This window comes from Spermophilus citellus (assembly GCF_964194105.1).
Source record: "Spermophilus citellus genome assembly, chromosome: 17".
Taxonomy (NCBI): domain Eukaryota; kingdom Metazoa; phylum Chordata; class Mammalia; order Rodentia; family Sciuridae; genus Spermophilus; species Spermophilus citellus.
Genome location: NC_138199.1, coordinates 13,959,472 through 13,981,766, shown reverse-complemented (window position 1 = coordinate 13,981,766; position 22,295 = coordinate 13,959,472). Strand labels below are relative to the sequence as shown.

At 48.0% G+C, this 22,295-nt stretch overlaps 5 protein-coding genes across 9 annotated transcripts in view; 3 read left to right on the top strand and 2 right to left on the bottom strand.

Annotated features, from left to right (window-relative positions):
* Nucleotides 1-54: 54 nt before the first annotated feature.
* CD68 (CD68 molecule) lies at nucleotides 55-2,880 on the top strand. Its single transcript, XM_081272432.1, has 6 exons — nucleotides 55-634; nucleotides 718-1,256; nucleotides 1,391-1,510; nucleotides 1,627-1,705; nucleotides 1,791-1,961; nucleotides 2,479-2,880. Exons 1-6 carry the CDS (start codon nucleotides 589-591, stop codon nucleotides 2,610-2,612), a joined length of 1,089 nt encoding a protein of 362 aa, XP_081128558.1. The 5' UTR covers nucleotides 55-588; the 3' UTR covers nucleotides 2,613-2,880.
* Nucleotides 2,881-3,098: 218 nt separating this feature from the next.
* Nucleotides 3,099-7,451, top strand: MPDU1 (mannose-P-dolichol utilization defect 1; the record flags this gene model as incomplete). Of its 5 annotated transcripts, XM_081272436.1 has the most annotated exons (7): nucleotides 3,194-4,092; nucleotides 5,296-5,361; nucleotides 5,537-5,669; nucleotides 5,961-6,046; nucleotides 6,165-6,283; nucleotides 6,439-6,549; nucleotides 6,699-7,423. In XM_081272436.1, the coding sequence occupies exons 1-7, from the start codon at nucleotides 3,990-3,992 to the stop codon at nucleotides 6,822-6,824; spliced, it is 744 nt and encodes a 247-aa protein (XP_081128562.1). In that variant the 5' UTR covers nucleotides 3,194-3,989. The 5 variants fall into 5 exon arrangements, with proteins under 5 accessions (XP_081128566.1, XP_081128563.1, XP_081128562.1 ...); XM_081272437.1 differs by lacking the exon at nucleotides 5,537-5,669 and having other exon boundaries at nucleotides 3,126-4,092; nucleotides 6,699-7,451; XM_081272438.1 differs by lacking the exon at nucleotides 5,537-5,669 and having other exon boundaries at nucleotides 4,034-4,092; nucleotides 5,925-6,046; nucleotides 6,699-7,451.
* A 56-nt stretch (nucleotides 7,452-7,507) lies between these two features.
* On the bottom strand, nucleotides 7,508-9,121 carry SOX15 (SRY-box transcription factor 15). Its single transcript, XM_081272441.1, has 2 exons — nucleotides 8,442-9,121; nucleotides 7,508-7,807 (listed from the first exon to the last, which is right to left on the bottom strand). The coding sequence occupies exons 1-2, from the start codon at nucleotides 8,984-8,986 to the stop codon at nucleotides 7,651-7,653; spliced, it is 702 nt and encodes a 233-aa protein (XP_081128567.1). The 5' UTR covers nucleotides 8,987-9,121; the 3' UTR covers nucleotides 7,508-7,650.
* Nucleotides 9,122-10,814: 1,693 nt separating this feature from the next.
* FXR2 (FMR1 autosomal homolog 2) overlaps nucleotides 10,815-22,295 on the bottom strand; it is an 18,138-nt gene continuing 6,657 nt past the window's right edge. Inside the window, exons 2-17 of the mRNA XM_081271681.1 lie at nucleotides 21,544-21,596; nucleotides 21,100-21,193; nucleotides 20,483-20,554; nucleotides 20,221-20,369; nucleotides 19,853-19,946; nucleotides 18,973-19,089; nucleotides 14,759-14,929; nucleotides 14,492-14,570; nucleotides 14,026-14,135; nucleotides 13,728-13,814; nucleotides 12,546-12,765; nucleotides 12,186-12,383; nucleotides 11,899-12,099; nucleotides 11,721-11,816; nucleotides 11,474-11,574; nucleotides 10,815-11,164 (exon numbers count right to left, since the gene is read on the bottom strand). Of these exons, the coding sequence (XP_081127807.1) occupies nucleotides 11,069-11,164; nucleotides 11,474-11,574; nucleotides 11,721-11,816; nucleotides 11,899-12,099; nucleotides 12,186-12,383; nucleotides 12,546-12,765; nucleotides 13,728-13,814; nucleotides 14,026-14,135; nucleotides 14,492-14,570; nucleotides 14,759-14,929; nucleotides 18,973-19,089; nucleotides 19,853-19,946; nucleotides 20,221-20,369; nucleotides 20,483-20,554; nucleotides 21,100-21,193; nucleotides 21,544-21,596 (1,938 nt within the window). The 3' untranslated portion in view covers nucleotides 10,815-11,068. The remainder of the gene's footprint in view (nucleotides 11,165-11,473; nucleotides 11,575-11,720; nucleotides 11,817-11,898; nucleotides 12,100-12,185; nucleotides 12,384-12,545; nucleotides 12,766-13,727; nucleotides 13,815-14,025; nucleotides 14,136-14,491; nucleotides 14,571-14,758; nucleotides 14,930-18,972; nucleotides 19,090-19,852; nucleotides 19,947-20,220; nucleotides 20,370-20,482; nucleotides 20,555-21,099; nucleotides 21,194-21,543; nucleotides 21,597-22,295) is intronic.
* On the top strand, nucleotides 16,254-16,817 carry LOC308636274 (NADH dehydrogenase [ubiquinone] 1 alpha subcomplex subunit 12-like). The gene has a single exon (XM_081271685.1). It carries the CDS (start codon nucleotides 16,273-16,275, stop codon nucleotides 16,708-16,710), a length of 438 nt encoding a protein of 145 aa, XP_081127811.1. The 5' UTR covers nucleotides 16,254-16,272; the 3' UTR covers nucleotides 16,711-16,817.

The following is a 22,295-nucleotide window of genomic DNA, read 5'->3' as shown; positions in this document are numbered from 1 at the left end:
CCCTTTCCCACCATGCTTACCTTATTTGATACACTATGCTGCCTTCCTATTAAGAGCTGCCAAATAATAGCTATTTCCTCAACTGAAAATGATAGTGTTAACACATGATGATGTGACCCTCTAAAGGGTTGGGTACACTGTCACAAGTGGCTCACATGACCCCAGCTAAGAGGAAGTAACTGGAGGAAAGGGGAGTGAAAGCCAGCTGTTTTTGCTTTCCGCTTAAATATTGGGGAGGGGCCCACCACTTCTAGGTTAGTCCTCCTGTAACCACTTAATTCCAAATAGTAGATGATCCCTGAGACATACCAGAGCCCCATCTTTACCCACGTGACATCTTTTGACTTTGCCCTGTTACCTCCTACTTGGACTAAGAGCCAATAATCCCCTAACTTGATTTCGAAAACTAATGACTAAAGATTGGTGGCTGGAGCTGAGGTGCCTGAGTCAGGTTGGGGGTGGGGTCAGCTTAGTTACAGGAAGTAAGGGACTTTCATTTCCTCCTCTTCCAAGAAAAGGCAAAGGGAATAGGGTTGAACAACTGGTCCTGGCATAGCCTAGCTGGACCTGGGGTGAAGCAGTTCTGCCATGAGGCTGGCTGTACTTTTCTTGGCTTTGTTCGGGTTACTGGCAGGTAAGGACAACGGGGAAACTGAAGGGAGGAGTCCCTGGGAAGGAGCCTCCCCCTGGATTGTTAACTAGTCTCTTTGCTGAAAGCCCAGGAAACAGGGAATGACTGTCCTCACAAAAAATCGGCCACTCTGCTGCCATCCTTCACGGTGACACCTACAGCTACAGAAAGCACAGCAAACCCTACAACCACTCAAGGACCCACCACCAGCAGTCCTGGAAATTCCACAATTCATCCAACAAGCAACAGTACTACCAGCCCTGGACACACGACTGCCACTCACAATCCTGCCACCACCAGCAGTCCTGGAAATTCCACAATTCATCCAACAAGCAACAGTACTGCTACCAGCCCTGGACACACAACTGCCACTCACAATCCTGCCACCATCACCACCAGTCCTGGAAATGCCACAACTCATCCTACAACAAGCAATGGCACTTCTACCAGCCCTGGGCTCACTAGCTCCCCTCACCCAAGACCACCTCCACCCTCTCCAAGTCCTAGCCCAAGCTCCCAGGAAGCTATAGGGGACTACACGTGGACTAATGGTTCCCAGCCCTGCGTCCGGCTCCAAGCCCGGATTCAGATTCGAGTCCTGTACCCAACTCATAGTGGAGGAAAGGTAAAGCTAAAACAGTGAGGAGAGGGCCAAGTAGCAGGAGACAAGTTCAGAGAAAAGAAGGAAAAGTAGAGGGATGGGGAGCCTCAGATGGTAGAGTCATATAGTCTTGTGATTCTCTGCTCTAACTTCCGCAGGCCTGGGGCGTCTCTGTACTGAACCCCAACAAAACCAAGGTCCAAGGGGGCTGTGAGGGAGCCCATCCCCACCTGTTTCTCTCATTTCCCTACGGACAGCTCAGTTTTGGATTCAAGCAGGTATGGTTCTATGAGTTCATCCTCATCCTTCTCTCACCTTCCCATCGTGCCATCCCTACCAACCCCTTGCCTCACTCCTTCCTCTGCTGTCCTGAACCTTCCTGTTCACCTCCTAGGACTTGCAGCAGAGCCAGAGCATGGTCTACCTGAATTATATGGCTGTGGAGTACAATGTGTCCTTTCCTCAGGCAGCACGTAAGTAAACCTCCCTCTACTTCCTAAAAGACTTAAGTTATGGTTGGGAAAGTAGATTGGACCTGACCTTTCCTCAACCCCTCAGAGTGGACATTCTCAGCTCAGAATTCATCCCTTCAAGATCTCCAAGCACCCCTGGGGCGGAGCTTCAGTTGCAGAAATGCAAGCATCATTCTTTCTCCAGCTCTTCACCTTGACCTGCTCTCCCTGAGACTACAGGCTGCTCAGCTGCCCCATACAGAGGTCTTTGGACCAAGTAAGACCTACCTACTCCTTCCCTCCTAGAATATGCCCCATGAACTGGAAGCCCCTTCCCCAGGCCCAATCCCCCCCCCTTTTTTTCGGGGGGGGTGTGTGTGCTGGGGATTGAACTAAGGGGTACTCAACCACTGAGCCACATATCCAGCCCTATTTTGTATTTTATTTAGACAGAGTCTCGCTGAGTTGCTTAGCATCTCGCCATTGCTGAGGCTGGCTTTGTACTCATGATTCTCCTGTCTCAGCACCCCCTGTTTCTGGGATTACATGCATGCACCACCATCCCCAGCCCCAAACCTCCCTTCTTAAACCCCAGACTTCCTTCCTCTCCTGGGTTTGTCATGACTATTGGGCAGCTCTCCTCCCTTCTTCAAAATTCTGCCTGATTCCCCCTTCTACTTGCTGCTCCAAGTCATTATGAGCTTCTCACCAGTCTACTTAATTTCAGTTCCCCTCTGCCTTTAATCCCATCTGCCATCACTGCAATGCCCACTTGCCCTATCTTTTTCTACTAGGTTTCTCTTGCCCCAGTGACCAGTTCACCTTCCTGCCTCTCATCATTGGTTTGATCCTGCTTGGCCTCCTCACCCTGGTGCTTGTTGCCTTCTGCATTTTGCGAAGGCGCCCATCCACCTACCAGCCCCTCTGAACATCTGCCCGGATTTCAAGGCACCAGAGAGCACCCTCATTTCCTCACCATGCAACTAACTCACAAAGTTACCTTCCTTCCCAGTCTTTCTTGAAGAACAAAAACAGAGATAATGCAATTAGGAGGAAGGAAGGGAGAAAGGTTTCATTACACATGACAGGCTTCTCCTCCCCAGTAGGAGAGTGGTAAAACCTACTCAAATCTTTGTCCTTCATTTGCCTTGTTCTGCCAGGATTAAAAGCCATGAAATTTTTGTCAAATGCCTTTGTGTTTTACATGGTTCAGCTGCAAGGAGCCAAAAAAAGCTGGTGAGGAGGGATGAAAATACCAGTGTGATCAAATGCCCCGCCCATGGGTTCATCTCTCCAAGTCTGGCATAGCAGTTATTCAATCTGCCAGACTACTTCCTCCATTCTGGGGCCACTGGCCCACCCTTGCCTACAACCCAGTGGAGCCATCCATCTTGGCAGCCTTATTCCTGGTCCTCATGTACAATTACAGGTACAGCAGATAGCCAAAGCAACGCGTAAGTGACTGTAATTTCACTTCCAAAGCAGTACAAGTGGCTCGTAAGAAAAAATTCCCTGTCATTGTGTCCAGGGGTAGGTAAGCAAAGAACTGCATCAACCAGCGTCCGGGTGCTGGGTAGCAGAGAGCAGGGCCCCTGCAAGGGTAGTCCCAATATATGCTTTTCCCAGACAGATGCTGGATCCAATCATTCTTGCTGAAATCCTTGCCCAGCCCATAGTGCACCCTCGGACCATCCCTTACTAGGTTTCCTGAAGGCTGCCACCTCAGAGCCTCGCGTGGTGGCTCAGGGGTTGCCCTCTCTCAACTAGGCTCTTCCCCCGCCCCTCGCCCCCATGCTCCTTCCTCTTTATTGTTCCGGACCCAGCGGTCCCTGGGACCCGGCCCACAAGACGGAGAAACATGGGGCTCCGACTGGCCTGCTCTTGCCGGCGCCATTGCCTGTGGAGATCTAAAGAGAAAGGGGAATATAAAGGTATAGCGCCCCGCCCAACGCCATTTTGGAGAATCATTCCTTTCCTGTTAACTTTGAACAATATAAAGTTGGCAGGGAGAAGACAAGATGGCGTCTGAGGCGGGGGGGGGGGCGGTGATAAATCTGGCTTCCAAATTGGAAGCATAAACAAAGACGCGGAAGGTCTAACTGCGCAGGCGTATAGCTTCCGCACGCTTTAAAACACTCCGAAACGTGGTCTTTGAACTAGCCCTATTTTACGCGGCTGAAGCTGAAGCCGTGAGAAAGAGCCGGGAATAGGGGGCGGTGCAGCTTCGTCGAGGCGGAGTGCCTGAGCACGCATGCGCACTGTATAATGGCGGGCTACGGAGACTGGCGGAAGCTGGTTTTCCAACATGGCGGCAGAGGCAGACGGGCCACTCAAGCGAGTGCTGGTGCCGATTTTTTTACCCGAGGAATGCTACGATCAGCTTTTCGTCCAATGGGACTTGCTTCATGGTGAGTTTTATTCGGCTTCCAGTGAAAGTCTTGCTCGAGCGACCTCAACCCGTAGGTGGGACCTGACTGGCGACTAAGTGACGGCGGTAGCTCCTGCCACTGCGAGTTGGGCGGAAGGCGCTTCTGAAAGGGGCGGAAGTGTCTGGGATTCTGTGGAGGGAAGGCGCATATTTGGGCAATCGGGAGAATCTCCATAAAAAGTACTTTATGAAGCTAGTGCTTTAGCGACAAGGAAAGATGAGAAAACTTACATTTTACAAAACAAAATAAAAATGTGACCAAATAACTTAAGACTTTATTAGGTCGTTGGCAGGGTTAACTCAATTCAAAGTTTATGATGAATCAGGTCTTCAGCACCCAAAGGCTCCTGGCACCCCAGTTACTCTCCTTTCAGCCTTCCCTTCTGGGAAGCTTTCTAAATCTGCTCCTGTCAGTTCATGGAACCTCCCTAGTGCTTGCAGGACATTGTGCTAAGTGCACTCAGGATCAGTGAGATTGTAATCCCAGCGACTGGGGAGGCTGAGGCAGGAAGATCGCGAGTTCCAAGCCAGCCTCAGCAATTTAGCGAGACCCTAAGCAACTCAGCGGGACCCTGACTCTAAATAAAATATTTTAAAAGAGGTTTGGGATGTGACTCAGTAGCTAAGAGCCCCTGGGTTCAATCCCCGCACCAAAAGAATGAATCCCGCTGGACCAAGCTCCTGGGGGAAGACTTCAGTGCTAGAGAAGTTGTGTATAGCTAGGGTATAAAGTTAGGCCTAGGAAGGGTGGTCAGGAATAATCAGGGTTCGAGAATCAGTGGGTATATGGGGCCGGAGTTGTTGCTCGGGGGAGAGTGCTCACCTAGCACATGGGAGGCCCTGGGTTCTATCCTCAGCCCCACATAAAAATAAATAAAAGCAATGGAGATCCTTGGAAATCAAGCTGAGGAGTTTAGCTGTTAATTTGTAGAAAGAGAATGAAAAACTGGTGGGAGGGAAGGTGTTATGGTAGAAGCTGTTTTGGAAAGTCCCTAGTCCAAATAGGAAATGGTTTGGAGCATTTTCCAATCCTTTGCCTTTTTTGTTTGCCTCCTCATCTCCAGATCAAACTTATTTTTTGGATATGTGAAGGTGAGGGGTGGGGAAGGAGACAGCCCACTGGAGCCCTCCTTGGACTTGAGTTCCAGAGGACTTCTCTGCATCTTTTTTTTTCTTTTCTCAGTTCCCTGTCTCAAAATTCTTCTCAGCAAAGGCCTTGGGCTGGCCATTGTGGCTGGGTCACTTCTTGGTATGTATCCTAACTGCTGTCAAGGTTGGGGTGGAGGTGCTGAAAGGTATAAACTGCATGGGTCCCCTAACTGGAAGTGGGGTTAACTGTGCTTCCCAGTCTATTCTGTAGCTATTGTATCATGCTACCAAGGGGTGGAGGCTTCTCAACTCTGCCCTTCTTATCCTTTCCTCAGTAAAGCTGCCCCAGGTATTTAAAATCCTGAGAGCCAAGAGTGCAGAAGGGCTGAGTCTCCAGTCAGTAATGCTGGAGCTAGTGGCACTGACTGGGACCATGGTCTACAGCATCACCAACAACTTCCCCTTCAGGTGAGGGGTCCATCATTCATCCCCAAGGGTAATTGCCCACAGCTCTAGTGGGAGTTAAGATGAGGAAGGCAAAGGGGTAGAAAGGCTGAAATCCTTCCAAAAATCTAGTTATCACCCACGGAGGTGATGAGAGAAAAGTGAGCATCACAAGAATGCCCAGGATTCCAAATGAGATGGGATTGTAGAGGACAAAGTAATCAGAGAATTGTGTCCCTAGATGGATGGGCCATGGAGGTCTTCCCTGCCTCTTTCTAGGCCCTCCTTTCTTCCTCCCAACTCTTGACTCTGCAGCTCTTGGGGTGAAGCCCTGTTCCTGATGCTCCAGACGATCACCATCTGCTTCCTGATCATGCACTACAGAGGACAGACTGTGAAAGGTGCTGGGAATTTGCCAGGAATAGGCTGCAACTCTTGGGAACCCTACTGGTTATAAGCCTGGGGAAACTGAAGGATGCACAGAGGTCGATGATGACTCCTTGTTTCCTCCACCCCCAGGAGTAGCTTTCCTAGCCTGTTATGCACTGGTCCTGCTGGTCCTGTTGTCACCACTCACACCCTTGGTAGTGATTACCCTACTCCAGGCTTCCAATGTACCTGCTGTGGTGGTGGGAAAGGTGGGTACTGGGAATAAGGCCTTGGCGGGTGGGGGGCAGGTTAAGGGCAGGGTAGAAATGTGGGGTGTCACACTGAGGGGAATGGAGAAATCAGTGACAGGAACATGGGAAATAGTTCAGGTGACAGAACCAACAGTCTTGACTACCTCCCTTAGCTGCTCCAGGCAGCCACCAACTACCACAATGGGCACACAGGCCAGCTCTCAGCCATCACAGTCTTTCTACTGTTTGGGGGTTCCCTGGCCCGAATATTCACTTCCATTCAGGTAAGTGCACTTTCTGCCCTCCAGAGGGCACTCTAACCTCATCTACCCTTCTCCATTGAAGACTTATGTTGCCCCCTGAGGCTTTTGTCCTTAGGGGAACCTTTCTTGATTTATGCTGAAGGGTGGCCTTCTCTGTCCTTTACAACCAGGAAACTGGAGACCTTCTCATGGCTGGAATCTTTATGATCTCCTCCCTCTGCAATGGCCTCATTGCTGCCCAGGTCCTCTTCTACTGGAACGCAAAACCTCCCCACAAGAAGAAAAAGGAGGAATAGGGTTGAGCCAGCTGTTTGAGTTGGGAGTCATTTTGTGTTTCCACCCATCCACCCAACCTCAGGGTTCTCCCCATGTGAGCTAGTCTGTTGATGTGACTTTTAATCATTTTCCATTCCTTTGCAGTTGCAACTTCCTGAGCCAGAGTCTGTTTTCAGTGAAAACAGGTAGTGGAAACCAGATCTTTAGAAAAAAGAGGACAGTGGTAGTCTCTCATGCTGACATTTTGATATTAAAGTACCATTCCAAATCTTGTACATGTGCTATTCAGTCATCTTTTTAATTGGCTGAGATTGTTTCTTTAGCAACAGTTTCTAGCTGTTTCCTTATGGGGCAAATGTCTCGCCCTGCCCTCCCACCAACCCTCTTCCCTTCTGGCCCTAGAGGACAGAACCTGAACAGTGGGATGAAGGGAACTGGGGGCTTGTGGCTGGGCCTTTTCCCTCCCCCAGCCTGGCTTGGACTACTTCTTAGACCCCAGTGCTGGGGTGGGGGAAGGGGGACAGAATGACTCAGGCAGGGCCCCAGGGTGGGGTGAGGAGGTTCCTGCTCTGGCAGGTCCAGGCGGAAGGGAGTGGAGATGGCACTGGTTCCTGCTATAGTGAGAGGAGCACAAATGGAACAATAAAGACAGAGAAGTCATTTAATCATACATCATACAAAACTGTGTTAAGTGTGGTTTTGCTTCTGCTTTTCTGGGACAACTGCAAATCTCTGAACTGTAGTCCAACCCAGGAAAAGGTTTGCAGCCTGTGGGTAGGGAGGGAATTGTTCTGGATTGGAGGAAAGGAGAATGCAGCCCTTATGGGAGGTGTGTGTCCATGCGAGTTACAGGTGGGTCAGGGGCATGGCACCAGGATTGTATGGAGTGGGAGAACCTGGGGGTAGGTAGGGGCTATAGGGAGGTAGCAGCTCCCCCTGGAGCCTAGGGTCACTCTGTGGGAGAGAACTTGGCGAGGGGGTCTCCGGTCTACAATGGGGAGAGCTGTAAAGAGAAATGGGGGGCAGGGATTAGAGTTTGCTTCCCTGGTTGGAGGGTCTGGGCAGTGTCCATAACTCTTATGTGGGGACCAGTCTGACCAGTTGTGAGCAGACAGAGTAGAGCTTGCCACCCATTCAGCCATTCTGGGTTCAGCAGGCATGGAACCAGAACCTAGGATGGCTTATAGAGCAGTGCAGCCCTGTTGGGGCATGCTCACAAGCCGGTTTGCGTGCTGTGTGGCTGTTTTCCTTTTTGGGGGCAGCAGGCCAGGAAGCGGCAGGTTAGGTTTGGCCTCTCCTTGCCCTGGGGGCTGGGAGAGGAAGCCGGGTCACATACCGGCCAGAAGCAGGGGGAAATGGGGCATTCTGATAATGATAACACCATCACATCCAAAGGTCTGTCACTTGCCCCTGCAAAGCCACCACCACCTCCAAGGTGACATGGATAAGGCCCCCAGCAAAAACCCCAGCCACCAGGACGCTCCCACCCACACTTTACTCACAGGAGACACACAGCCTTCTAAGGGGAGTGGCCTTTGCTGGGATAAGCGCCTCCAGTAGAGCCCTCTGGCATTTGCCCTGACCCAGGCCCTAAGAGGGGTTTGCAAGGCTCTTCGACCCACTTCCCAGGCACTTACCTATAGTTGCCAGTCAGGTAGGCTGTTGAGTAGTTGGGGGGCTGGTACCCAAAGCCTCTGCTCCCTTGGGTGGCTGTGTAACCCGGCCCCCAGAGTGGGACCCCACAGGCCAGGCCACTGCCTCCAGGGCTGAAGTGGGCATTGCCAGTGCTAGAACTTTTGGTTTTCCGCCGAGGTCGGTACTTATAGTCGGGGTAGTCACGCAGGTGTCTGGCGCGCAGCCGCTTGGCCTCCTCCACGAAGGGCCGCTTCTCGTCCTCACCCAGCAGCTTCCACTGTGCACCCAGGCGCTTGGAAATCTCAGAGTTGTGCATCTTGGGGTTCTGCTGCGCCATCTGGCGGCGCTGAGCGGAGCTCCACACCATGAACGCATTCATGGGCCGCTTCACCTTCTCCAAGGGAAGACTCGCGGACACCAAAGGACTCTTGGCAACCTCTCGCTCCTGAGGTCCTGAGGACGAGGAGGTAGCAGAGATGGTAGAGGTCTTGCATGCGGGAGGCTCCAGGCTCCAGGCCTGGGCCTGTGAAGAGCAGGGCAGTGCCATGGGTTCAGGGGAAACCTTGAGAGGGTGTCTTGAATGCCCTCTCAAAATAAAGGTAAGACCCTTAAATGGAAGTGTCTTCTCTATCGTAAGTCGTGATGAAGAAACTCGAGTCCTTTAACGAGATAGATATTACTCCCCACTCCGAAGTCCTGGAAATGGAGCTTTTGCTCCCAAGTTGGCACACTTTCGGGAGTCAAGCACACAATCCACTGGTTTTGGCACCCTTATACTGGAGAATTGCTCTACTTTCCTTTTTGCTTCCAAGTCCCCCACCTCCCAGTTCCTTTTCCCTTACCCTCTGCAATGAAGGTCCGGTATTAGGGTGGAGGTAGTAAACCTTTGCTCTGTAGTTGTCAGCTACCAGACACAGGAGGCCGAGGTGCTGCAGACCTATCCCACCTGCACTCAGCCGTATGTCTCCCAGGCCAGGTTCAGGAACAGCTTTTAAAGCTGACTCCTCCCCAATCCCTCCCAGAGGCCGTACCAACATCCCCCTCCATTAGGCAAACCCAGGTGTCCTTTTCTTCCCAGCTCCAATACCTACCCTCTGGGCACCACACCCCACTCCCCACCCAAGGCCTAGATGTCAGGCCTTCCAGCCCCAGTTCTACAAATCACCTCCCCTCCCTTTTTAAGCACTGACAATTTGAAGTCAATTCATTTCCACAATGGGGTCAAGTGCTCTGGGCATCAGAAACCCTCAGGGTCAGAGTTATGCTTAGAGAAACTTGGGAAGTCCCACTCCCCACCCAAATCCCTTTTCTGATGCCTATTTCTCCTCAAACCCTGACCTGCCCCTGGGGCAAGAAAGTCAGGCAGTCAAAGGGAGGTAGGCCATTTTTGTTTCCTGAGTCATTCCAGCAGGTGCTTGGGTGATGATTCAACTCTTTTCTCCAGGTGAGAAAACTCAAGCCCTCCCATTTCCAGCCCCCAGATTTCTTCACTGCTACTGAATTACAGCAAGTTTTATCCTCAAAACCAGATGAAGTTGGGGGTGGGAAGGAAACCCGGGATAGCTCCCAAGAGCTGAGAGGTATACCCGCTGGAGCCAGTGCAAAAGACCAGCTAGCAAGGAGGGTTGCACCCGAGTTCCAGAGGCGCCCCACTCTGCCTAGCGCCCAGCCCATGCCCTGGGCCTCAGGTAATCGGATTAAGCAGCCTACCCTGGCTCTCAGCTCCTAGCAGGAACAGGAACAGCTCCAGCTCTGAGCAGAACAGCCCTGCCTAGCCCGCACCGTGACTCAGGACACAGGAGTGGCCCAACTCCCTCTACCAGCTTTCAGGGGGGAAGGGAGCAGCACCTTGAGCCACCCCCTTGGACCAGGAGGGTACCTTGGGGCTGGGGAATTTAGGAATGCTAGAAATTGGAATGAGAAACCAACTGTAAAGGAATAGAGAATAAGAGCCAGGGACCAAGGCAGGTCTGTACTAGAGAATCAAATGAACCCAAACTCTGGACAAGGAACACATAGGAGACAGAGCCGTTTGGATTTTTTTTTTTTTATTCTCTTTTTAAATACTGTACAGTGAAAAATAAATACGCCTTCTCATCCACCAGACAAGGTTGGTCCCCCCTCCCTCTGGGGGACCTTGTCACCCCCTCTTCATACATACCCCTGGTTCTACTCCAAAACCTTCCCCATGCCTCCCACCCACAGATACCCTTACTATCCCCGTCTTCCACAGTGATGAGGCCCCAGAAATGGGGGTACAGGATGGGAGGAGGGATAGCAGGGGAGCCCCCTGAAATGTCAAATCTGGGTGGGTCAAGGAGCACCCCCACCAACAGGCGGAGAATGGGGGTGTTCAGAGGTTGGGGCATTAGAGGATAAAGGCACATCCAGTCTGATGAGGAAGGGGAGGCTCCCCTCACCCTGGGGGTAGGGTGGACAAGAGGGAGGGGGTATGACCCTGTTACACACCCCTCCACTAGCTCCTGGAGGTTGGGGGGGACCCAAGCTGCTGTGCCACCCCCCTCCCCCCTAGATAAGAGCAGCTCCAGCGCAGGTCAGTTGGGCCAGTGAGGGCCATGGTGGTGGGCAGCAAGCGAGATGGAGAAGGGAGGGATGCAGGCTGGAGGTTTTATGAAACCCCATTCACCAAACTACCCAACTCCAGGGGGGCAGAGAGCTCCCCATTCTCTGAGGGGCCCTTAGGAAGCTTGCTGACAGAGTCACCCTGAGGGGGAAGTAGGGAAGAAAATGAACAGAAAGGAAAGCAGATGGTCAGTAGAAGTCCAGGTATAGGCATCCCCTCCCACTAAGCCCTCCACACACCAGGGGCTGGTTCCCCATCTTCACTCTTTTCACTCATCTCAAGCCATACTTTCCTCTCTGTTCTGTTCCAACTCTGCCCTATTCTCAATGCAGCCTAAACTCCATCAGACACAGACACCTCAGAAATTAAGAGATTTTTGGGGGGGAAATTTTGTGTGTCCCCGCTCTAGAATAAAAAAGAGTGGGGGTAAGCTGCATCTGGCTTGCCTACCTTCTGTCCTGAAAGAGAATCCTCTGAGGGTTTAGCGCGTTCCAATGGTGGCCGCTGGCGGCTCTGGGATTCTGCTCGTGAGATATAGTCAGCCACAGTCACTGGGAAAGGCAGAATATCAAGTTTCAGAAGGAACTTGGGTATTCAACCCCAGGATTCCCACTAAACCCAACCCTGATCTTCACACAGGGCAGGATGTGCCCATTCTATGCTCTAGGAGGGCTACTGGCCTGCAGTGCCTGCTGACCTGGCTGGCGGTCTCCACTAATAGACCCATCAGTCCGGTTACCACGGTTGCGGCGGCGACGGCTGCGATTACGACGTTGGGGTCTTGATTCTTCTTCTGTGGGGTACAGGAGAACAAATCATACAACCATTCTCCCATCCCTCATTCCACCCCATCTCTGACTTCTCAGGCCCCTCACCCAGGCCATTCTCTGTCATGTTGGGCCCATCAGACTCCAAGCCTCCATCCATGACAGTCCTGTCTTCGTCAGTGCGGCGGCGACGGGAGCGGCGACGCCTGGCACTTGCTGGGGGTGGTTCCCCAGGCTCTGAATCAACCGGGGGCTCTGGTTCTGATGTGTCCAGTAGGCTGTAAGGATTACTATCTGGATCTTTCAGCACTGGTCAGAGAAAGGAAAGGAATGAGGAGTCAGGTGAAATTTGTCTTTCCTTTTGGCCTACATTCATGACACCAACCCTGTGGTACCTGAGCTAATAGATGAAGAGTTGTATCTTGAGGTGGGCCGGGGAGCAGGTGGGGGTCCTCTACCCCGGCCCCCAATCGGCCGCCTCCGGCTTTCTTCCCCCCGGGTTGGGGGATCCCGGTCACCAGGCCCAGCTCGGCTGGGCTCCTCTCTCTTCTCTGATTCAGTTTCAGAAGCTGTGGAAGGATCTGAGCTGGGGCCTGAAGAACACAGTGACATCTATTCAGGGCCATTCATCCCACCCCAAGATCCAGTTCTTCCTCTCCCTCACAAGCCCCCCAGCCAATCATCTCTTATCATGACTTTCTCCAAGTTTCTACCCAGCCCACTGCCTCTCCCCACTGGACCCACATGTGCCTTACCATAGGCAGGACCCCCGGTCCTGCGGCCTCTGCCCCGGCCCCCATAGCTGCCACCATAGGTTCTTGTTGTATGCAGAGAGGAGGAGGAGCTCTCGTCAGTGGTATAGCCAGCTTTATCACTGCTGCCTCCCCGTCCACTCCCAGGAGGGCGAAAGCCCAGCCCAATCTGGCGAAGCTGTTCATCAATTTGCAACCTCTCCAAGCGAAGCTGCTCCACCTCCTGATTGGGAAGAAGATGGAAGATGAAATGGAAGAAGGAAACAGATCAGTGGACAATTCCCCTTTTTCATGCTTCTCCTACATAGCTAAGCTCTCAGGAATGCAAAGAGAAAGAAGATACTGGCTGAATAAGGAAAATTTGGGAATCTAACCCCACAGTCAAAATTTCCACCAATGGTTCTTGTTCTACAAACTGGGTCTTTGTAGACAGTGACACATGCCTGTAATCCCAGCAACTGGGAAGGCTGAGACAGGAAGATTGCAAGTTCAAGGTCAGTCTCAAGAGCTTAGCAAAACTGTGTCAAAATAAAAAATAAAAAGGACTAGGATCACAGTGCCCTGGGATCAATCCCCAGTACTTTTTTTTTTTTTTAAATATTTTCAGGGATTCCCCAAATCCCTTATCCTCCTGTCTACCAAAACCCCCATTATAACCTCTACTTTTCCCATTTTTTTTTTTAAGAGGAGAGAGAGAGAGAGAGAGAGAGAGAGAGAGAGAGAGAATTTTTAATATTTATTTTTTAGTTCTCGGCGGACACAACATCTTTGTTGGTATGTGGTGCTGAGGATCGAACCCGGGCCGCACGCATGCCAGGTGAGCGCGCTACCGCTTGAGCCACACCCCCAGCCCAATCCCCAGTACTTAAATAAATAATAAAAAAAGGCTGGAAGCTGGATATGGTGGCACATGACTATAATCCCAGCAACATGGGAGGCCAAGCAGGAGGATCACCAAGTTCAAGGCCAGCTGAGCAACCTAGTGAGACCCTGTCTCAGAATGAAAAATGTATAAAAGGCTTGGGATGTGTCACAGTGGTAGAATAGTCCTAGGTTAAATCCCCAGTACTAAGAATGAAAAATGACAGATGGGGAACCCCAATTCTGAAGCTTATCCTTCAGAACTCCTTCCCTGCCCCTTGCTGTACGCAATCTGCTCCTTTCCTGGGCTTTCAGCATGACTACCTGCAGGTAGGAGAGGTGATACTCCAGCAGAGCCTGGGCATTGCTAATATTCTCTCGGGTGCCAACAAATATGAAGGGAACCATTCCCTGGAGAGCAGAGAGAAGGAAAGATGGATCAGAAAGGAGAGCAGAACACAAATATTAACCCCACCTGGTCTCCCAGGGGAGCCCACCCAATGAGATCAAATTCTACTAGGGGTAAACAAAAATTTGTGTTCCACCCTCTGCAAATAACAAACCCTCAAAAAATAATCCCTCCTACTTCTGGAAACCAATCTCTAGGCCTAGTTGCACATACCTCCTCTCTGGGGTTCTTCTTGTCATTATCACCTTCCACACGAACCCTCACCACACCAGATTTATCCACAATCTCCTGGATCACTTTCCCATTCTTTCCAATCACTTTGCCTGAAAGGGTAAAGGAGTAATTAGGCCTTTTTCTGTTTTCTTTTTTCCTTTTAAAGGAAATAGACACTTATGAGAATCCCATATCTGAGCCCCTAATGCTTTTTTTTCCCCCCTTGAGACTGGGAATCACTCTATTAATAACCTGGCTGATTTCAAACTTCTTGGCTCAAGCAATCAGCCCACCTCACCTTCCCAAGTAGGTGTCACTGCACTCAACTTTCTCCCCACCACCACACTGTGATTAAACCCAGGGCCTCATACATGCTAGGCAAGTACTCTGCAACTCAGCAACACCCCCATAGAAAGCTGCACCAGCTTTCTATTCTATTCTCTTCTACACATATACCCAAACTCACCAACCAGGTTCCTGGGCACTTGCACAGAGTCCTCAGAAAACTCTAGGTAGCTTCGGGCCTGTCGGCATGCCTCAGGAGTCTATGGAAGAAAAGTAGAGAGATGTTACTAAAACCAAGGACCTGGATCTCCAACAATTATCTCCAATGATTTTGGGGAAACTGGCTACCACCAAAGGCAAGGAAAAAGTGCACCATAACTCAGGTTTGTTTGTTAGCCTCCCTTCCCTCTATAACCTAAGATCCTGAAGATAGAGATCTTTTGCTAACCTCCCCATAGATGCGAAAAGTGCAAGTCTCTTCACCCAACTCAATGGCCGTCACCCCAGGTACTTTTCGGGCCTGCTGGATATTGGCACCATGAGTCCCAATTGCCAGACCCATCAAGTCCTCTCGCACCGTAAATTCCTCCTGGAATGCTGCTGCCAACTGCTTGCTTGTCTGAGAAGAAAAGACATTGTAAGAATCATGGTGGTGAGCCAGGTGCAGTGGTGCACGCCTGTAATCCCAGCAGCTCAGGATGCTGAGATAGGATGATCTTGAGTTCAAAACCAGCCTCAGCAACTTAGAAGCCCTAAACAACTTAGTAAGAACCTAAATAAAATAAAAAGTCTCTAAATAAAATATTTTTTAAAAGGGGCTGGAGTTGTTGCTCAGTGGTTAAACGCCCGGGGTTCAATCCCCCGTACCAAATAAGAAAGCCAGAACCACCCTGGAGTCTGCTCTCCACTAAGACTTTTGTACAAAATGTAGAAACTTTTATTTTTTTTTTTTTAAAGAATGGGATTACACTTTACACATTGTTTTAGAAGCTGCTTTTTTTTTCCTAAAGAAAGAGAGAATTTTTTTAATATTTATTTATTTTTTTTAGTTTTCAGCGGACACAACATCTTTGTATGTGGTGCTGAGGATCGAACCCGGGCCACACGCATGCCAGGTGAGCACGCTACTGCTTGAGCCACATCCCCAGCCCCTGTAGAAACTTTTAAATACCAATGGGGTAGGGAGGAGGAGGATGGTGTAATAAGGGCAGAGTATGGGCTGGAGTCACCAAAGTTCTGGATTTGGCTTTAACACTATCAATAGGGTTGTGTGATCCTGAACAAAATACACATTGTGCCTCTGGTCTGTCACCTGCTAAGTGATTGCAACTGACCCTACCTCATTCTCAAGACTACCAAGAGCATCAAACAAGGTTGATGTGAAAGTTCTTTTCCCAAGGTACCGACAAGTGTAAGAAATTCTTACCTTAACCAAACAAATAACCATTCTTCCCAAAATTCAACAAGATGAGTATAAAGGGGTTAAGAAAAGCAGAAAATGAGCCTATGGAATACCACAGTTCTACTTTATTTCTCAACCAGCCTTTAGAGGGATCCCTGGGTTCAGGGTCAAGAAGATAAGAAAGGTTCAAAAGTTTTCTGGAAAAGTTGAGTCAAGGTAGAATGCACCTAGTAGTGAAAACAACTGACCGGGCCACTGAAAGATCACAATACACCATTTCTTACTTCTAAGATGGACAGGGTGGAATTATTGCAAGGAGCACACTAGGCACAAGAGAGAACTGGGACAAGACACTTAGTGGGGTGTTCAAAATTTTACTAAGTTTTGGAGGAAGAGGAGAAGATCCATGACTTACTAATATCTTCTAGAGAAGATAGAGAAGGATTTTATTTCTTAAATTGCGTTGGGGGTGTAGCTCAGTGGTAGCACATGATTAGCATGCTCGGGGTCCCAAGTTCGATCCCCAGCACCAAAAATAATCTGCTTTAAGGAATAAAGGCATGGAGTTGCTGCAGGTCCTGAAACGCGGGCTGCAGCAGGTCAGTGGCCACGGCGGTCTCCATGGCTATTTGCGAGTTTTCTTCAGAGCAAATGATGTGAGAGTTGGTACATTAGTGGGGGAAGACAAATATGGAAACAAATACTATGAAGACAACAAGCAATTTTTTGGCCGTCACCGATGGGTTATATATACTACTGAAATGAATGGCAAAAACACATTCTGGGATGTGGATGGAAGCATGGTGCCTCCCGAATGGCATCGTTGGCTTCACTGTATGACCGATGACCCTCCAACAATAAAACCACCTACTGCTCGAAAATTCATTTGGACAAACCATAAGTTCAACGTGAGTGGCACTCCAGAACAGTATGTACCTTATTCCACCACCAGAAAGAAGATTCAGGAATGGGTCCCACCTTCAACACATCACAAGTAAAGACAGTGAAAATCGGTTTCAACATGTAACATATGGGACTTTTCATGAATTTGCACTTCCCCTGCTTATCATTAACTTGAATAAAATTGTTTGATTAAAAAAAAAAAGGAATAAAGGCATTTGTTGTATTAGTTCTTATATGTCATAGTTAATATCCGTGTATGTATGTATTTTTTTTTTTTTTTAAAGATAGAGAGGGGGGAGAGAGAGAATTTTTTTAATATTTATTTTTTAGTTTTCGGCGGACACAGCATCTTTGTTGGTATGTGGTGCTGAGGATCGAACCCGGGCCGCACGCATGCCAGGCGAGCGCGCTACCGCTTGAGCCACATCCCCAGCCCTGTATGTATTTTTTTTTGCTATGTCGACGAGGCTGGCCACCAACTCCTACACTCAAGCTAGCCTCCTGCCTCAGCCTCCTGAGTAGCTGGGTATAGTTAGAATTTTAAATAATTTTAAAATGAAATAACAACAAACAAAAGGCAAGATATCTTAAAAAGAAGGACATGTCCATATTTTTATTTTTCCTTTTTTTTAAAAAAATATTTGTTTTAGTTGTAGGTGTACACAATAATCTTTATTTTATTATGTGGTGCTGAGGATCAAACCCAGTGCCTCATGCGTGCTAGGCAAGAGCTCTACTGCTGAGCCACAACCCCAGCCCCATGTCCCTATTTTTCACATTTTGGACCTATGCCTAACTAAGCTTATTTAAGTTACTATACAGATCAATATAGCCAAGTCCTGAAGAGCTGAACAGTCTACCTTTTCATGACCAGGAAACCTGCACACCGGAAACCAGAACAGAAAGTTTGTATCATCTGACAATAATGGTGAATTTTATACTGGCAGTGCCCTCAGAAACATTCCTGGAAAGTGAAAGATTGTCATAATCCAAAATTTGCACAGGTTCACAGAAAAGCCTCCCAAAGGATCAGTTCACTTGAAAAATGAAAACAGATGTACATGTACACGTGTACACACATACACACAAACGCTCTACCATTTAGACAGTATAATACCTAGGAAAAGGGAACCTGATGATTACAGGATTTCAGAACTTAAAAATCTATAGAGAGGGGGGGAGCGGTGGCGCACACATGTAATCCCAGTGGCTTAGGAGGCTGAAACAGGAGGATCTCAAGTTCAAAGTCAGCCTTAGCAAAAGTGAGGGGGTAAGCAACTCAGTGAGACCCTGTCTCTAAATAAAATAAAATAGGGATCAGGATGTGGCTCAGTGGTCAAGTGTCCCTGAGTTCAGTCCCTGGTACCAATAAATAAACAAACAAACAAACAGAATCTATAGAGGGCCTGGATATGTATCTCCAGAGCACTTGTGGATCCCAGTGCCACAAAACACCCCAACCAAATAAATTTGTACAAATATTCTTTTCTAACTATTTCACTGTCATAGATGAAAAAGAGAAAGCTTGTTGAAATCAAATGATTTTCCAAAGGACGCTTTATTTGACAAAGCAAGATAGGATTCCAAGTCTAGCAGTGTTCCCAGTGTCCAAGTGGTTCTCACAGATATCCCACAAAGATCTCACAAGGCAGTTTGGATTAGAGGCAATCTGGGGGCACTGCTAGAGGTAAGAATCAGGATTTCTTCCTCCTTTCTTTCTTTTTTTTTTAATATTTATTTTTTTAGGTGTAGATGGACACAACACAATGCCTTTATTTTTATGTAGTGCTGAGGATCGAACCCGGGTCCTGCCCATGCTAGGCAAGCGCTCTACCGCTGAGCCACAATCCCAGCCCCTTCTTTCTCCTTTCTTTCTTTGATTCTTTTTTTTTTTTTGGTGGTACTAGGGATTCAACTCAGGGACACTTTAACACTTTACCACTGAGTTACATCTCCAGCCCTTTATGTATTTAATATTTTGAGACAGGGTCTCATTAAGTTGACCAGGATGGCCTTGTACTTGCGATCCTCCTGCCTAAGCCTCTCAGATTGCTGGAATTATAGGCATGTGTCACTGAGCCCAGTACCCTCTTTGCACTTTTATTAGACAGTGTTTATCTGACTGCACTTCAAGTAAAATTTCACTTCATCATTGGACTTCCTACCTTAAAAGAACATTTGAAAATAACTGTACCACAACATGATGGAGCTCTAACATCTGAAGGAGTATGAGATAAAATAGCTGATCCAGGTTAACAGGAACAACTTTAGCCTTTTTGTTCCATAAACACAAGAGCATGAGACAATAATGTGGCAGGAAAGGAAGGGGAAAATAACATTAGGGGATCAGAACTTACCTCTAGGTGCTTGGTAGCTTCTTCATTTCGGGACATAAGTAGCAGTTTGGTGCGCAGGCTTCGGAAATGCATATCACCCAGCAGAGATGCCCGCTTCACAGGGGCTTCTGTGGTTGACTGGGAAGAAACCAATGTGAAGTCATTAAAGCTGTGCATATACACTGGGAAAATGCCAGTAGCTAGAAATCAGAATGCCTGAGTCCCTGCAAAAGGTCAGAAGAAATAAACGTAGGCAAGAGGAAAATCTAACGTTAGTCTCACAAGAACCAACTATCTGGGTACCTAAGGGGGTTAGTTGTAGACAAAAAGCAAGGAGCAAGTATATAATAAAAGATATACAGTCTCTTTTTCTTTCTTTTCTCTCTCTTTTTTTTTCCTTTGGTACTGGGGAGTAAACCCAGGGGTGCTTTATCACTGAGCTATATCCCCAACCTTTTTATTTACTCTGAAACAGGGTTTCACTAAGTTGCCCAGGCTGCCCTCAAACTTGCAATCCTGCTATCTCAGCCTTCCAAGCTGCTGGAATTACAGATATGTGCCACCATACCTGACTAACACAGTCTTATTTTTGAAAATACAAATATCCAAGATAGAGTCCCCAACTCTAGTTCTAGCTCAATGGTAGAGTGTGCCCAATATATAGAAGGCCCTGGGTTGGATCCCCAGCACACAGGGGGTGGGGGGCGGGGGGAAGTAGGGTTATACACAAGGAAAACTAAGGCTACTGGTGCCTTGGTGCCTGTAGGGTTAGGAGCAATAAATTTTTCTAACAAATAAATATAAGCACAATTTGGCTTCTCCCTTTCTCCAAAGAGGCTAAAAAGGAAAAAGAGAAAATTTTTGAAAGGGTTTACATGAAATCCATGCAGAATAAACTCACCAGAATAAAGAGTTCACTATTTGTGATGTTGAGAAAGATGCAATTAGCTCCCAGTGCTTTCTTGAATTCTTTATGGACATTTTCATTGGAGCAGCTGCAAGAAAGAGTAAAGTATTCAGAATTGAGTACAATAAAAGGTTCAGGAGACAAAAAGCAGAGAGAGAAGAGACCACAGTTAAAAAACAGGGATGGGAAATGAAAGGGACATGAACTATAGAGGGCCAAGGAAATAACATGAACCAAATGAACTATAGAGGGCCAGGGAAACAATAGATAAGACTGAATAATGGGAATGGGCCTGGGAGAAATAAGGACAGACATTAGGGCTGCAGAGAAGGTCTTCCATTCCTGACCTCCCTGATACTCACGCCTCTCTCAGATCTTCAGGCACTGCCATGGTAACCTTGAAGAAGCTGCCTTTGGTTGCAAGGGGATTGGGGTTAACTGGCCGAAGTCGCTCCAGGGTGACAATCTCATTGTAGGTGGCATCACAGGCAGCATATTCAATGACATAAAACTGGTAAGATGGAAAGAAAGAAGTTGCAGATGGCCTGAACATCTATCTGCTACCTATCCATGAATGAATAAAACATTCGTTCAAAAAGTTCTCCAAACTTTACAATCACTCACATCTCCCTTCATCATCCGCACACGGGCCAGCCACCAGCCACAAGGTTCCTGTTCATTGGCTCGAGAATAAACCTGAAGGAGTTGGAAATCAAACAGACATTGAAGACCATCCCAAACATCAAGAATGGAATAAGCATTAATATACTTGGGATGCATCCTAAACCAAGGATAAAGTAAATCAGAGGAAGAGATTACTAACTAAAAATCAGAAAGCACTAGACTTTTTATTTATTATTATTACTAATAATTTTTAGAGATGGGGTCTTGATTATGCTGCCAATTCTGGCCCTGAACTCCTAGACTAAGCAATCCTCAAGCAATACTCTTCCATCAGCTTCCCAAGTTGCTAGGACTACAGGCTACACTACCACACCTAACAGCATACTACCACATACTACCACATCTAACAGCAGTGGATTTTAGATGCTATTATCACAAATGGAAGAAAAGTTAATCCCCTGAACCTGGGGAGCTCCCTGATTTTGGCTGATCACTTCCCCAAAGGCTATATGGCTGGATGTGGTAGCTGAGCTGGAGAAAAGAGCACCAAATAACCAGAGAAGAGCCTAGGATCGTGAGAATAAAAGTGATGTTCTTCTTTTCTTCCCTGCCCTTACCTCCACTTCATCCCCTTCTGTGATCTCCTTATTATAGTCAGCTGGCGGTGGTAGCCGAACATCCCCAAAAGGAATCTGTCTTTCACTCTGCCAACTGTAAGAGAAATAGTGTTATGAAAGCTATTCAAACTGATGTGGTCACCCATTTCTTTAGGAAGGGGTTACTGCCTCAGCTGGGTGACTTCCACCTTCCCTAGTAAATTGAAGCTAAACTCCAGGCCTTGCTTCATAGTGATGCCATCTTCCACTTCTTGCTAATATCTAGCAAATGTCCCCAATGTCACCAAATATTCAGCCCTTTCCTCTCCTGGGATCCATATGTTACCCACAAAAATCTTTGGCTCTTCCCTACCTATTATATGCCTCATAAGACTCAGCCGCCCCCTCTTCTCCACTCTTCTTCTAGGACCTAGTATGCTGGGTTCTCTATTCCCAAGGTCTTACTTGTTTTCAAAGAAGATGGTGACGGAGTCTTCATGGACATCCTTCACAAAGCCCTGGAAAGAATTTTTTTTTTTAATGTACAAAACATAAAATGACATTTCACCACCACTTTAGCCATCAGGGGAACAGAGACACTTGAAACCCTTAAACTAAAGTTTTAGGCGGGGCCACAAGCAGTCTAAAGACAGGGTCAGAAAGGCTGTACTAGGAAGAGAATGGTAAGTTAGAGAAAAAAATGATATTGGCATGGAAAGAGATATATGTGGCAAAATACAGATATAAAACAGGATGCAAACTAAGTAGAAGAGGAAGTACCACCTGCAACAGAACAGTCTGCAAACTGGTGGTCTACTCTGGCTCTGACAAGGGCCTCCCTATCTGTGTCTTCCTCCTGTTGTGCTGAACAGCCTGCCAGAGTTCAATTAAAATACCAACAACAGCAAGGCTAAGAATATCCCATGAGACAGTATATGGCTATCCTGGAACACCTAGAGGACATCAGGATCTGCTGAGAGAAGGGTGCAGCTCTCCCCTACAGCAAGAGACCTCAGCACACTTGGTGTTCTTGATGCCCAGGGTCCTTGGAGTATAAAAAGAACACTGGAGTAGTTCAAAGTAAGGAATATAATTTTACAGAAGAAAAAATTAGGATTTAAAAGACATGACTTTTTAATGATAGAATGATTGCTGAATTTGAAAATAAAATCTATAGAAGACCCCATCTTGAGGTCACTAATAAAAGAAAAAGGGAT

Bases quoted from the DNA above. Each gene is read 5' to 3' on its own strand.
- CD68 (XM_081272432.1), top strand. From the start codon at position 589: ATGAGGCTGGCTGTACTTTTCTTGGCTTTGTTCGGGTTACTGGCAG. The intron at 1,257-1,390 runs GTAAAGCTAAAA...TAACTTCCGCAG, and splicing joins CAACTCATAGTGGAGGAAAG to GCCTGGGGCGTCTCTGTACT. The intron at 1,962-2,478 runs GTAAGACCTACC...TTTTTCTACTAG, and splicing joins TACAGAGGTCTTTGGACCAA to GTTTCTCTTGCCCCAGTGAC.
- LOC308636274 (XM_081271685.1), top strand. From the start codon at position 16,273: ATGGAGTTGCTGCAGGTCCTGAAACGCGGGCTGCAGCAGGTCAGTGGC.
- SOX15 (XM_081272441.1), bottom strand. From the start codon at position 8,986: ATGGCACTGCCCTGCTCTTCACAGGCCCAGGCCTGGAGCCTGGAGCCT. The intron at 7,808-8,441 runs GTAAGTGCCTGG...TTCTCTTTACAG, and splicing joins TACCTGACTGGCAACTATAG to CTCTCCCCATTGTAGACCGG.